General features: G+C 36.4%; 1 protein-coding gene across 7 annotated transcripts in view; it reads right to left on the reverse strand.

The window, feature by feature from the left end:
• The window catches only part of NAV3 (neuron navigator 3), a 611,692-nt gene that overhangs the window by 78,857 nt on the left and 517,228 nt on the right, over window positions 1-15,607 (reverse strand). For 4 of the 7 annotated variants that reach the window (XM_044228605.1, XM_044228601.1, XM_044228600.1 and 1 more), the window contains 6 exons: window positions 15,076-15,346; window positions 13,416-14,124; window positions 10,849-11,337; window positions 6,330-6,371; window positions 4,759-4,919; window positions 1,688-1,876 (listed from right to left, as the gene is read on the reverse strand). In XM_044228605.1, the coding sequence (XP_044084540.1) occupies window positions 1,688-1,876; window positions 4,759-4,919; window positions 6,330-6,371; window positions 10,849-11,337; window positions 13,416-14,124; window positions 15,076-15,346 (1,861 nt within the window). The remainder of the gene's footprint in view (window positions 1-1,687; window positions 1,877-4,758; window positions 4,920-6,329; window positions 6,372-10,848; window positions 11,338-13,415; window positions 14,125-15,075; window positions 15,347-15,607) is intronic. The other 3 variants (XM_044228604.1, XM_044228602.1, XM_044228606.1) reach the window with 2 other exon arrangements.

Raw genomic sequence — 15,607 nt, forward strand, 5'->3', positions numbered from 1 at the left:
AGCAATGACTTTACATTTCCAATTAGTTCAATTTGGTCCATCTAGTCTGCCACAATCAGGAGACTCCCAGGGTGTAATCTACTGTCACGATGAACTCTGTGGTTCAGTTAATATCCCCAAAGGTAGTGGCAGTGACGGTCAACCGATTTAGTGTCAGCAGATTAAATGGACAGTAGTAGCCAGAAAGCATGAAATCAATGCTCATAGCTATCTAAACTTTGAATCGGAAGAGCCTTTAACAAAGTAGGAAGGAGAAAGAGAAAGGAACAGAACTACTCCCTCATTTCATTTTCATGACAAATCTGTGAGATTACAGATGCAAAAATTAGCACTGACTGATAAAGTTAAGAAATTGGCCGAAGTTCAGACCACAAATAAATGGATGACCAGAGGCTTACAACTTGATATATTTCAGGATCTGGAGTCCTTTCTTTTATACATAATCATTAAAGACTAAGATAGTTGGCTGATTTCATATTTGGTTTTGTTCTTTTTTAAAATTTTATTTTATTTTATTTAAATTCAATGAATATATAATGTATTATTAGTTTCAGTGGTAGAGGTCAGTGATACTTCAGTTGTATATAACACTCAGTGCTCATCACACGACGTGCCCTCCTTAATGCCCCTCACCCAGTTACCCCATTCCCTTCAGCAGCTCTGTTTGTTTCCCATGGTTAAAAGTCTCTTGTGGTTTTTCTCCCTCTCTGATTATGTCTTGTTTTATTTTTCCTGCCCTTTTCCTATGCCCCTCTGGTTTGTTTCTAAAATTCTACATATGAGTGAGATCCTGTGATAATTATCTTCCTTCGATTGGCTTATTTTGCTTAGCTTAATACCCTCTAGTTTTATCTATATCCTTGCAGATGGCAAGCAATTGCACTCCTAGGTATTTACCCCAAAGATAAAAATGTCTGATTTTATTCTGAGCAATTTAAACTTTTATGTTTACCCTTATTTTATTCTTAGCTGATATGCTTTATAGTATGTGTGCCACAATTTTTCTTTAGGGATACTTTAAAAAAATCATTCATTAAATTGAAGAGGAAAATCTCTCAAATATTAATTATCAAATTTCACACCTGCAGTTATACAGTTAAAAAAATTACATACCTTTGAACATCAATTGTCTCCTGAGTTTTTTGAATAGAACTATTATAAAGTATTCACATAGAACCTTATTACGTTGGATAAGAAAATGAAATTTAGAAGACTTAAAGTAGACATGATATGAATTCTATTATGATATAACAAGAACCAACACCAGAGGGAGTTTCTGAGAATACAAGCTGGCAATGTGTGGTAGTTTCATAAGGTAATTTTTCTGGTTCATGTATCTTTATGATTCTTTAACCGAGATGTCAGACAAAACTGGCTCTGATATTGGACACACCAGAGCAAACAGTCTCTAAAACAATGAGGATTTCTGTTTGAGAACACCAAATTTGTTCTGAACTGTTCTATAACCAAGTATTAATCTACACAATTTCTGGCATATTTCCAAATGCATAAAGAAACAGAAGGTAATGCAGACTAAAACCTCTTCAAGCTTCAGGGCTCCCTAAATGAGAGTTACACTTAACTCATTTATTTACTCTTCAGGAACCCTTGTGATGACAACTGATGTGACAGTTTTCATCTCTGAGTTAAATAAAGGAACTCCATCTTTATTTCCCCCTACGCCTACCTTCTTCCATGCTGTCTCGGAATGAGCCTGAATGACTGATGGCACGTGGCCTTTCTTCCAGAGACGTGGCACTCCCACAAAGCTGGGAGTCATCGTAGAGATCGAAGGAAGAGTCTTGGGCTGGGATGCTATTGGAACGCATCATGCTGGGCCCAGGAAGGTTAAATTGAGACAGATTGGTTGGGCTCACTGAAAAACAAAGCACACATAGACTCATTATTCTGGGGCTTGGATGATGAAAACAGTTGGCTGCTGGAAAGTGAGAATGTGATCCCAATTCTACGGAAACGTGAATTTAATGGGTGTCTCTATTGAAGGCAGGCTGACAGTCTGCCCCTGAAATGTTCAATAACAGTCTCAGGAGAGTCCCTCTTTTCTCTAACACTTTCAAGGCCAGCGGTATGTCCATTTCTAAAGCAATATTAAACAAAGCTGCCAAGCAACCTCTTTTGTTCATGCTAGAAATACAACAGCATGGTATATCCTGCTGGAGATTATGAAGAAAAGGTTGCCTGCGTAGGCTCTGTAGGTTTCTTTTCAAGAAGAATACACCTCTTTAATGGAAAAAAACAAAATCGAAAAGAAAACACAAGAAATGTCCCACGAAGACCCTTTTGAAGCTTCCAGACAAAGACTTTCATCATTCTGAGTTCTGAATTTATGTAAGTCCATGGTCAGCACCATCATTATTATCAGAGTTAGTTATAAAAGAAGAATATGAAATTTTTCTTTAAATGAAATATAATATATGTGGTTTATCGCTTATCATCAGTTTAATCACACTGAACTCTTCCACTGCATCTAAGACCAGAGTCCAGACGGAAGCCTGTCTAATGTCACAAACCTGTTATGTTTCCCAAACAGTATCTCATGTTCATAATTTGAAACAAGAATTTATTTACTTAGGGTTCATTGCCAAAGAGTTCTAATAACATCAGCTTTTTATGCCAACTGATAATTACGAATTTAAAGAAAGATGTGGTTGACTAAAAGTACACCTGCTTCAGAAGCAATACCATCTTTTAAAATGTGGAACAAAAGCAAAGCACAAAATTGAGAAAGATATTTATCACAAATGTTCATATTTAAGAAAAGTAAGTTGTTACAGAAATGTGAGGTGGGAGACAGGAACCACTTACGCCATCACAAAACCTGTGGGTACTTTAAAAAACTTAGGGAATGCACGTCACTGGTTTAGAATGAGTGATTATCATTTCAAAATTTGCTATTTTTTTCTTTGACATGGGAATTACATTTCTTTTTAATATAATGACTGGCTTTCAAAACAATGTAAAGTAAGAGGCATATATACTGAGAGGCAAATGAAAGGGAATATCTTCTATTTTCCAGACACTATGCTGGATGTTTTATAGGTTTTGATGAATTCATACACAGAACAACACTCTGATAGAGTGGTTGTGGATTGGAATAAAAAAAAAAGGACAAGAAAAAGGAAAGAAATAAAAGATTTAGAATTATATCTGTGTGTGCATATATGAAATACAATAAAAGATGAAAGAAATTGTGGATGTGCAAAGTGTGCAATCTGTTGGAAGAAAGAAACCCTGCAGGAAGGAAAGAAAGAAGAAAAGAAGGGAGGTGAGGAAGAGAGAGAGAGAGTGAGGGGGGAGAGGGGAGAGATGGGAAAGAGGGCGAATGAGAAAATAGTGGGGGTAAGAATTCAGTTACTCAAATTAATGTCAGGTATTGAAAAGATTGACAGGAGACAGAGGGTATCTAGCAAACTCATCATTCCAAGTAGTTGGGTTTTATTTCAGATGTTGCATAAAATTAAAGTTAATTTCATATTCTTATGAGTTTATAAAAAACATTTTCAATTTAGTTTTTGAAGTTAAAATTTTAAGCTTCTTGCTATGTTTTATAATTACAATTATAAGTAAAGGCTATACCATCTGTTTTCATTATGAGGCAAATAAGTGTCTCCCTGTGAAGGTGTAGCAGCAAAAACTTGGTTATTTAATAGGAATTCATTAGCTCATATGGACCCATAACCAAAATAATTGTTTTCTATTGCCAAAGCTTTATTCTGTAAAGCAGGAAAAATTATAAGAGAAAAGAAAGAGCTGTGAGTGTCCTATAGGATTGGAAAAGTTGGAAAGCCCAAACTATTCAAGAATTTGGACAACTGGTGGGTCCATTAGTAGAAAAATGGTTGTAGCAAAATAATAATAATAATAATTATAATAATGAGACTACTTTATATGTGATTTTATAGAATAGAAATCTAATTTTAAAAGCATTGGATCTATTAAATTAAAACTGGCATGTTTAGACTTTTTTCATTACTTTGTCACTCTTCCCTATGTTTTCTGTGACATTTATACCAATGATTTTACACTTCATACAAATGATGCTAAGCACAAAGTAATGCAATGGCTTAATTTGTCACTTTTTTTCCTTGTACTTATCAAAAAACATTCACAGGGAATATTCATATTCATTTTAACGAGAGCTTTGAAATTCTATTCATTTTGATTACCTGTAAAAAAGTGATCTTAGAGTCATGGAGTTACTTTTTCCTTCTTCTTATTTATAGTTTGTTTTTCTACAGCAGTATGATAAATTTTGCAAGGATTTAAAAAAATTAAGCAAATGTTTTTTCTTAAATGTTTTTAAAAACAAGCAAACTTGCTTGTTTTTAAGCAAAAAACAAGGAGATGTTTTACTGTTTTTTAAGAGGACTCTGAGAAAAACCCCTAAGCTTGAAGTCAGGTGTTCTGGGATCAATTCCTGCCTCTGACCCTTATGAATGGTGAGACCTTTTTGTGAGTGAAATGACCGCTCTGTGCCTCTGGATTCTAGACTGTAAAATCACAGCCGTCGCACCGATGTCAAGTTGTTGCTCATTGTCACAAACAATAAGCTGCATAACCTTTGGAAAGTGTTTTGTGACTAGCCAGCCATCAAACAAATAAAAGAGACTCTTAAGGTGTCTTTATCTTTTCCTTAAGTGAACATGTTTTATAATATGTTTTACGTAGAGATCGCAGTGCTCCTGTGAGGGCAGATGGTCAAAGAAACAAGACGAAATGGTGTTCAGAATATTTTACCCAAGTTGGAAAAGTGGTATTTTCCTGTGGCAGAAGATGACATGGCGGAAGGGGAGAGCAGAGGGGACTGGTTGCCAGCATCCTGCAGCCCTCCGGTGGAATGCGAGCGCAGCCACTCTTTGCCCTCTTCTTGGTTGGCCTGCCGAGACGATGGGGTGTATCTGCAAAACAGCACAGCTCAGACACTGAAGCACATCTACGGGGGCAAGGCAATACCAGGACAAGGAAACAATTGAGAGGAGCTTACTATTCAGACTGAACAACATTCTCAAACAGATTGAATCTAATTATAATTGCTTAGTTCTTCCAGATGATCTGACACCATCTGTGTGAATCTCACAGGGGGAAAAAAAATAAAGGATTTTGAAAGGAAAATTATGCTTCTGTGAGATATGTACTTGAAAATCATAAGCAATGAGCAGACAGCCAAGTTAATTGAGAGGGACTCAAAAGCACAGTGCTTGGAAGGATGTGAAGATGGTGAAAGCACAGACTAAATATGGTAGACAGTGCTAGGCCAGGAGCCAAGGGAACTGGGGTGATGGCCACAGAAAGGCATAGGAAATGGAACACAAATTGACAGATCTTTTTTGGAAAAAAAAAAAAGGAAAACATTAAAAAATACCACATTTATTTGGTTAAAATGGCACTTGACATCATGTCAGGATTTTTTTTTAAAAAAAAGGGGGAAAAATGGGCTCACTTTAGTAGAAAATAAATTTCTGGAACAAAATCTTGAAATGGAATAATTGCAAGCTGTTTCCTATTATGAAGGGACTGGCGAGAAAAATGATAACAGGGAAAGACCTATTTGGCCAGTGCTCATTTTCACCAGAGTAAATAAATTCTTAACATCGAAGAACAGTTGACTCATTAAGTTCACATGTGTTATACCTCTATTAGTCATTCATTTTCTATCCTCTCTTCAGATTAAATTGTATAGTAAAGGAAGGCCATGGATTAAATTTTCATTTTAGTTTTTATGATGAACTGAATGATGACTTTGAGATTATTACGTTATCCTAGACTAATTCACTATCTAAATGGACTAGCACTCCTGAAAAACCGAAATGAAAACTCCGGAGTTTTTACCAAAAGGATTCTTTAAAAATTCATACCTTAATTATAGTATTTGTCCTCTGATGATGAAAATGTATTTTCTTTGATTCAAATTAGAGCATCCTTCAACCTTTCAACATTAACTGGCCACATCTGTAGACTATATGGGTCGAGGTTTTGCAAGCATATGCCTCCAAGATGCAAACGTTAGGGAAGTTAATTTTATTTTAATTTATAGAAGTGAGTTCTGAAATTTACCAAAAATTGCTGCTCCCCAAATAATGACATTAGACTGGATTTAATTTACGTGGTCTTGACCTCTACCGGTATCTCTAACCAGAGGCTTATCTCATCAACTCCTCAGGCCAGAGAAAACATTAGGATTAAAATTGATGCCATCCTCAATGGCAGATACCTCATCGCAAACAAAGAAAGAAAGAGGGAGAGAGACAGCACACAAAGTTTACGTAACAACAGACAAAGGCAGCAATGGGGCTGAGAGAAATATCTACCTTAGTCCCTTTTTGGGTAGTGTATTTCTGTCAAGCTGCATGCTGTTAAAACAAAGAAAACCCCTAAGGACATAATGCAAACAAAACCTCCAAATTACACATCCAACAAAAACGGTTCTCTAAACTTCACAAAATAAAATTTTTGTCACACATATTTCATGCTTAACTTACTGGAAAAGGCCAACCAAAGGTGACCAGAGGTCTACTGTTTTAACATGTTCGATGATAATTTAGTGACAGGATTATGAGCAGGTAGACTAAGTCATTTGTTGACATAATTCCCCTGTAGGTTCTGTTTACCTACCGCTATGGTGGTTTTTGCTTCCGTGTGCAACTGACTAGACTTCCACTGTGATTTCAAAAGCAAGAGAATCATAGGTAGAAATCAGATAGATCTGTTCTCCCTAAGTTAAAGTGACAACTTCTAATGGGCAGAGGAGATATAAAATACCTTAATACTTAATTTTTGTATTTATATTATTTTTAATAAAAATAAAGACAGATCTATCCATTTGTATAGAAGAGAAGAAAAATATAATAAATATTGCTTGAAATGTAATGTTTCTGGCACCATTTATTTAAATATTTAATAGAATTAATCTATGCCATCTTTTGGAAATTCGAAGTTAGGTATTTAAAGGCTCTAAGTTTTATCAGGCTCTATTTTAAAGAATTCTCAACTGGCCATAGAAAGGGATGAAAGGTTGTGTCTGGAGAAAATGAGAAATGGCCTCTCTAAAAATAGAAGAGGGTGTCAACAGCTAAGTGGGACAAGTCTAGGGGTTTCTGTTACAATTTCTGGCATGTGAATAACCAAAGAATAAAATTAATTTGAATTTGAGGAATGATAGCTCTCTTACAGTAGAACCTCCAATGATCAAAATAAATACACAGGATATGCAAAATGGGGATGATATAACACAAATGCAAACACATCAATTTGAAAATTAATCACTCAAAATCAAAGCTAAAATGTTTTCTTCTATGTGTACTCCATTATTTAGCACTGCAGTAGAAAGCAACCAAAGACATTAAATGACTTTATTTATTGGGAATGTCCACATAAGGTAAATATCCTGTTATGCAGACACCAGTTCTAGTATACATTTTGACTACATAAGGTTTTTTCATGGTGTGCATAAGCAAACAAAAAGGAATCAGACTGAACAAATGTGAAAAACCTATAAATAGGAACTATGGTCAAACTAAAGCATTAATATGGTCAGGAAACACTTTAAAGGTTATCTTTTTCACGCGTGCAGATTTATTAAAGCTTGACCTTCCAAAGGAGATTGAAAATAGGCACTGTTTGCCAAAATTATCAACTGTCTAAAGTGCACGTATTTATATCACACAGAGAATTTAATGAAAGAAAAATTAAAAAAAAACATTTAAATTTGCCAATATAAGTTTTTTCAAACTTTAGAAATATCTGATTGAATCCGGATACTAATCATTTTATAATGTAGACACTTTCCACACACCCTGAAAGGTCACAAGCTCCTATGCCTGCAAGAACCCGCAGGCAGTGGCAACAACGAGGGAGAGGGGGGATTTTAGCCAACAGTCTGAGGAGGTCAGGCCCAGTCTGTTCCAAGCCAACAGAAGCTCTGCAGGGCTCCTTGAGCTGGTATTTCCAAACAAGCTAGCAATGTGTAAAGTTTATTACTACTTTAGATTATTTTTAAAGTTTGATTAGGTAAGAAAAAAAAAAGTTTGGTTAGGTTACAAAAAGCAAAACAAACTAAACAGAGTAACTGGGAACTGGTTATGGCTCAGGGGCCACCCATGATTTGGAGCAGCTGGAGGGAAAATTATTGAAGAATTTTTTGTGATTATTTATTATTTTATGACATTTTAATGAAAAAGGAATTTGAACCAAGTGAAAAGCTTTATGAAAAACTACTGATCCAATAATATTAAGATATGAATATATCAGTAAAATATTTTGAAATTGTAGATAGGTAAATCCTGAACTTTTACACATCTCTATCATATCACTCTAAATACTTTGTTTGCGATATTTACACATTAGCACATTTTCTGTCAGGTGTGGCTCTTTGGTTTCCTTAGCTGGCTGCTTAATTCTAATTAAGACTGGATCTCTCAGATGATCTTATTTTCTCTTCAATAGATCTTAAACTTTCTCAAATGTAACCTTAAAGATTAGAATAAATTGCTATTACCTGCAAATTTGTTCCCAAGAAAAAGTACAACCTCTCATATTAAAAATTATTTCAAACCAATAATATTCTGGGAGGAATTAATTAATATTTATATCATATATTATACCTAGGAAAGTTATTTTATTTTTCATACTTTACTATTCATCAATACATTGCACTAAGAATCAAGGGCAAAATATGAATTTATTTAAAATTAGCCTAAGCTTTATTTTAGAAAAATTGTTTATCTGGTTATTTTTAATACTGGAACACTTCCATTTGTAAAGCTGGTCTATTTCAAAAACTGATCAACAACAAGAAGATTTACTTAAAGGAAATTTGTGACTACATATTTGTCAGTGTATTTGTAAATGAAAATGTATCTTGGCTTCTGCTAAAATACAGATAAAAGTAAAATACTAACATTACATTTGTATCTATAAAACTCAATTTATTCTCTGGTTTGATTTGAAGTTTACTTGGTTACAAACAGTTGTCTACTTTTCTGGTTTTTTGATACCTGACAGGCAAGAATTCTACCACTGAACCACCAATGCCTGATTTTTTAATATCTGAAGGCGAGAGAAATAGGTTGATGGCTAAGTGGTCAGCTTAATACAGCAATATTGGTGATTTAAAAAATTAGTAATTTGGAAGGTGACTTGGGTTAATAAATAATGACCTCTTTGCATGTGCTTATGAAATTGTTACTTGGCTTCCTCGCATTATCAGTATACAATCAAAGATGCATTCGTTAAAACTATAGGTTGTTAACAGATTTTCAATACAATTTGATTTTCTTGTTACAAGTCTTAAAAATGTCATACGAAAGTGCCCATTTACCTTAAAGCATGGAAACTTAAATCCAAGATGCTGGAGGAAGCCTAATTTCTGAGCTAGAAACTTAAATGAAACAGTACTTGTTTTCATGTATATAGTTGATCTTTACATATGCTATCTATAATGACAAAACTAGAAAGGACACAGATGCAAATGGCTACAGTTTAGTCTCTATCCCCCTGTGTTTGTCTTGTGTCTCTTGGCCCAGTTTTTTGTTGATGAAGAAAAACATTATTTTATAATCAGCAGCCTACCATAGAACTATCAAGCATAAATGTTTAGAAAGAATTTAGAGAATATAAATAATTCTCTTATCAGGGGATGTCTCATGGACATGGCTGTCCGTGTCCATGAGGACACCAAGAGGTACAGTGGGAGGGAAGCCATGTTTTACATTTCACAAAGGCAAGAGAAATGGAAGAACAGTGGGAAATTTTAGATTGAGGGACAACTAGTGCCATGTGGTAAGAGTCTAGGTAAGACCTTTAGTCAATGTTTTAAAAAATGAATCGGGAATTAAGGCTGGAAGTCTGGAAAAGGGGTGATAGGTCATCCTCAGTAACAGACTGAACAAAAGCTTAGGGAACCATATTGGGCATTTCCAGTGGCTGGTAGTGCTTTCACAAACAACACAACTAAGATATGTGGCCAACAGCATTTTTAAAAGCTTTAGGTTTGTCAAGAAACAAATTACATTAAGTTTATCTACGAAAAGAGGCAATTCAGGACATTTTCCAGGAGGAAGAAGTCAGCACCAAAATACCTGAGAAAGGATTTTTGGGGTGAGAGAATCTAAAGACATTTTGGTTAACAGTGACATTTTCTGGTAAGTATATTTAGTAAAGAATGCCTCTTTATGTTTCTCATTGTAAATTTAAAAAAAAAAACTGCTTAAACCAATGGGAAACACTTTATAAAATGATTTATTTTCAAGAGGCTTATTAAAAATATTACTGGTGTTATTAATTTTCTCTAAGAATTCATATCTGACAATTGGCTTTTTTTCCAACTCAACTACGATTCCCCAGTGATCTTTTTGCTCTTTTCCTATACGAGCACTAATAAAGCAAACTTAACATATTGCTCAGAGCCCAATTGTAGAATCCATTTAAATACAGTCTTTAAAAATGCTCAAATTATCATAAGGAGCTATGTTGTCTTGGAGCTTAGGCCAAATCATTAACATGTCTTGAGAAGACATCATTTAATACATAAACATATGCTTCGAATTTCATTCAAATTGCCTGTTTGGTACATATGTATGCATTCATATTAAGAAACTTAATTATACAATTACCCTATTCTTCTTGGCTTTTTTTTTTTTCCTTCTACGAACTTGGTAGTAAGAGCAAACAAAAGGCCCAGCCTCCTTTATCTTCTATCCCTTTAATTTTATATTCCTTCACAGAGTGGCATTCCCACTGACATCAAGGAAATTTGGTGGGGGAGGAGGGTAGGCACAGCGTGGGGAGGAAGGAGGGGAAGACTTCATCAATGCCTCTAGGAAAGCTCACCTTTCTGAGAGAGTAGATCTCACACTACCCGTTCTCATGAGCAGGCTCTGCACCTCGTGAGTGCCTGTGGTCAGTCCAGACAGGGAGCCATGATGGCTGAGGGGGAGGTCAATAGACTCAGAGCTCGTATGGAGGCTAGTCATGGACTGGTAACTTGGAGTGTCCTTGCTGCCAGCAGAGGAACTGCTCAGATTGGCAGCCCACACGAGACCACCTGAGGTGAAAGAGTGGACCGATGCTGGGCTGGAAGCCAACGAGTGACTTAAGCTTATAACATCTGTAGTTAAGTCTGAGGGTTTATTGAAGAGAGGGCTGCTGCTGCCACTCAGCCCACCAGCACTGCCCATGCTGCCCGTACCAGACGACGGTGACTCCAGACTGCCTTGCCGCGCTAATGTGGTACTAGGACTGGGCATTACTGAGGAGGATTTCACACCCTCAGTATTAGGTGCAGAGGCAGATTTGCCACCTGCCTTGGCACCAAACAACCTAAAAGAAAAACAAATAACAACTTCAGTTGTTCCGAGACACTAATATCCACATTAAATATCTAGGGTTACAGTACACAGAGCCAAGTGTGCTTTGGCGCCTGAGCTGCCAAGCACTTCCTGTCTCTATGTTAATGAACTTTATAAGCTCGAACTTCTTAATCTCGTGCCAAAAAATCTCTCATATCACCATAAGTGTAAGTTGGTACTGGGCTGCCACCCAGGGGGTGGGGAGGAAAGGGGCAAAATAAAAGTAGATCAAACATGAAAATCCTTGGCTTTCACAGGTTAAGTGATTATGAGATTCTTTCGAGAAAATTAAAGAGTTTGAGCACACTTGCTGTTACCTATTTACAGAACCATTATAATGAAACAACTTCTACGCATTCGGTAGGTAACACTTAAATTGTTTTTTTTTTTTTTTTCTTTTCTTTCTTTCTTTCTTTTTTTCACTGTAACAGTTTATTTAGAAACTAAAAGGAGTGCTTAAGGCAAGGTTTGGAGGTTATGTTACTTATCTGGTGGCCTGAGTGACGGCAGTCGGTTAGAAATGTGATTGGACACTGTTGGCAACATGTTGGTTTGTGTGTATTTTCCTCAAGAGAGACCAGAGGTTTTATGTCCGTTGCCAGGGCTATTCAAGTATATATTTATAATAGTGATTTGAAACATAGTTGGTGCTAACTTAGATGTTGGAGTTCAGTTCAGAAAACATTTTAGTTTTGTAAATGGAGCAGATGATATAATCAAATTTATGTAAATATGGAAATAAAGTGATATGAAGTAATGGCGTAATGATTACTAACTAATTAAGTTGCAATGAAATCTGTATTTCCTATAGTGAAAAATATTTTATGACGAATATGAGAAATTGTTTCATAGGTAATGGGCCACTGGAGGGCACTATTGGCTTTTATTTAAACAACAGAAATAATTACTCCCACTACAAGTCATTATTCTTTCCAATGAGAATCAACATTTCAAAAAGCCAGTTTTTCAGAATTAGTATTTCTACTGAGGCATATAACATCTAGGTTTTCAAACAATCACGTATCTGAGATTGCTTGAAATGTAAATATTCCAAGACCCTTTATTTCCCAGTTATCAAGGTTCTTGGTTTATTCATTGTAATAAAAACAAACATTTAAAATACTTAACATATAGTGGACTCTAAATAGTACTCTATCATTTCATAAACAAGAAAACAGAACCAGAGAGGTTTAACCATTTGTCCCAAGTCTTTAATGCTATGTATTTTCTTGCCACTTAAAATATATTAGTATTTGAAACAATCATAGTCCACACATTCAGTACTAAAGATAGTCCCTCTACAGAAACCAAGTTATACTGCTCATCAGAGTCCTATCCAAGAAAGCTGATGAAGCTACAAATCCTCACCCACCCCAGAGTTGAAACCCTATATGAAACATCCAGCTGTTTTCAAATTCTGTCCATGATATACCTTGATTTTCATTCATATGTTAAGATATGGTGCTACACCATTTTCCAATCTAATCTCTTACAAGGAAAACAGTTTCATCTACATTCATGATCATTGACTCATTAAGAGCCAGCAAGATCATAAACACTGGAAATGAATACCAATAGTCATGAAGACCTATTTTATTTTATTTTTAATTGTGAAAAGGAGAGATGGAAATCTATGGAAATTTTACAAGTGATTATTTTATTACTACCCCTCGGTATTGCCTTCTATTTTTAAGTTTCTTATAAATGCTGTTTGTGTTGCTAATATTCGATGGATAGTGGGACTGAGAAGTTTGAGCATTTCTCAAAATGAACACCATTTTTTCCCCTAGCTATTTATAAGGTCAGCTCTTTAAAACTCTCTGCACTCAGAAACTAAAAGAATCTAAGATATATGAACTTTAGAACATACATTTAGGATATACATGTATATCCTAAATGTGTGTGTGTGTGTGTGTGTGCATGCACACACACACGTTTAGGATACAGGATTTAGGACACACGCGGATTATTTATATTTATTAAACAGTTCCCGTGAATCCTACAGTATAGCATTTTCTATTTTCCCAGCGTCATTTTACACATTCTTACCTTCGAAACGTAGGTGAGGCAATGTCAGGATACTTAGATCCTGGCTGCCTGAGCCCTTGTGTCCCACAGGCACTGGCAGAGGTAGGGCTGGATTTGGGGGAACCTGACAAAGAAACACTCTCTGAATCTGAGACTGCTACTTTTTCCTTCTCCTTGTCTGTCTGGTTGACAGTAACGGGGCTCGAGCGCCCTGACCCAATCTTAGTGGGTTCTCTGAGTTTCGAGGTGGAGGCACCAGCTGACTTGCTGCTGACGTTGGAATCGATGCTGCTGGTGCTGGACCTGTGGCCGCCTCTGCCAGGGATGCCGCTGGTGCTGGATTTGGAAGGGCGAGGCAAACTACGGTACTGGAGGGAGGTCTTGGAGCCCACATGCAGCACACCATCTTCCTGATTCTGGGAACCGTCCAGACTGGTTTTTCTCCCTGCATTTGACTTCCCACCAATGGCAGCAGATTTGGGAATTTTACCCAGGGTGGCTGACCCGCTTGTTATTGTTGCCCCACTGCTTGTGATCATAGTAGATGACCCTACTCCGCTTGGTTTCTTAAATCCAAAAGAGCTGGGAGCAGCTGATCTTCCAATGCCCGACGGGGGCTTTTTCCCCTCATCTCCGCTGCTTTTTCCTGCGTCTGAAGGAGACCTCTGTAGAGATGACCCTTTTAGGGGAGTTTTGCCTTTCTCTGAAGCTTTGGCATCATCCGTTTTCCCTAATTAATGAGAAATACACAAATATACATGCATGTGCATTTTGATGAACACAGTAACCTTTCTGTAAAGACATGTAAAAATGTGAATACATCTTAAATTACTTCAGTTTCTATCTATTTATTTAGATCTCAATAGGTACAAGCTTTAACATATCAAGAGGATTGCCTACAAAGCTATAAAAATACGGCTCTTCGAGGAAATGTGACGAGTGATGAAGGAGATAAAATGAAAACACATATTTTTGCAATTTGTTACTGTCTTATATCTCACAACTCTCTTCCTTTATCAGGATGGCACTTAATCTTATCAAGCTAAGTGCTAGAAAAAGAATTCATTTGAATATCTGGAAGACGCTTCTACTTAGAGTCCTCTGGTACAACAATACCTCCCGTGGCACTATTTAAAATTAGGCACCATTTTTAAAATAGGGAAAAAAATCTTAAAAAAAAAAAAAAAAGGAGAGAGTACAATTTGGCAGAAGTCTTTCACTCTCTTCTTTCTTAAAGTATAATTCACAAATGGTGTTTCAAATCTCCAGCCGTCCAACCCATCACATTAGTGTGATTGCTCTTGCCTCTCAGTGGTGATAGTGAAATTTAGTGGCATATTTAACATAAATAGTCCAAACTTTCATAAGGAAGGCAGAAGGAAAGCAATCTTATTTTTATTAAGCCGACTTCTTTTATTTCCGCATGAACAGAAATGACTATGACAGAATAAAGACACTCAATAGCCCCAAATTATAATGGTGCTCCCTCAAGAATGCCTAGATTGTTATATTCATGTGGACTTCTATGGTAAAGTATGTGAAATTTACATGGAAAAGAATAACTATACAGAGAAGAATATGATTTAATTAAAAATAAAGCTCGTATTAACGTGAACAAAGATGGAATGGAAACCGTAAATTAAAACATTTTTGCATAACAGCTGTGAAGTGACAAGCCTACCCGGGGTCTTGAGTGCACTCGTTCCAGCTTTCTGCCTAGAGGACGCTCCTCCTTGGGCAGACATGCCCCTTCTCCAGGAACCTGTCTGGGAGATGGACAGGGAGGCTTTCTGTGCTGTCTTCTCGGGGTCTTCAGGAAGTCCTGAGGAAACACCTTTCCACTTGCCAGTGCCATCCCCATGGCTGTCTAAGTCCTCCTCTGGTTTTTTCAGCTCCTCGGTAGTATCCCATGTCTCATCTGTCGTAGAACGTTTCTCGGAATCTGTCTTCAGCTATGGGGAAAATATTACAAGAAACTTTGGGCAGGAAAATCTATAAAGTGTGAATAGGCCCTGGAATGTACCTTCAGATAACTGGTTAAAAAAAAAAAAAAAGCACTGATTTATATTTCAAAAGAATTCCAAAGACTCCTATTTTTATCTCTGTCTTCATTTAAGTTTCATTAATTTTGGCCACGTAATTCTTACTTGCACATATTAGAGAATGTCAGAATAAATATGTGCAGAAAACCCCAAATTAAATACTCCAGAGAG

Source organism: Neovison vison, chromosome 12 (assembly GCF_020171115.1).
Source record: "Neovison vison isolate M4711 chromosome 12, ASM_NN_V1, whole genome shotgun sequence".
Classification (NCBI taxonomy): Eukaryota; Metazoa; Chordata; class Mammalia; order Carnivora; family Mustelidae; genus Neogale; species Neogale vison.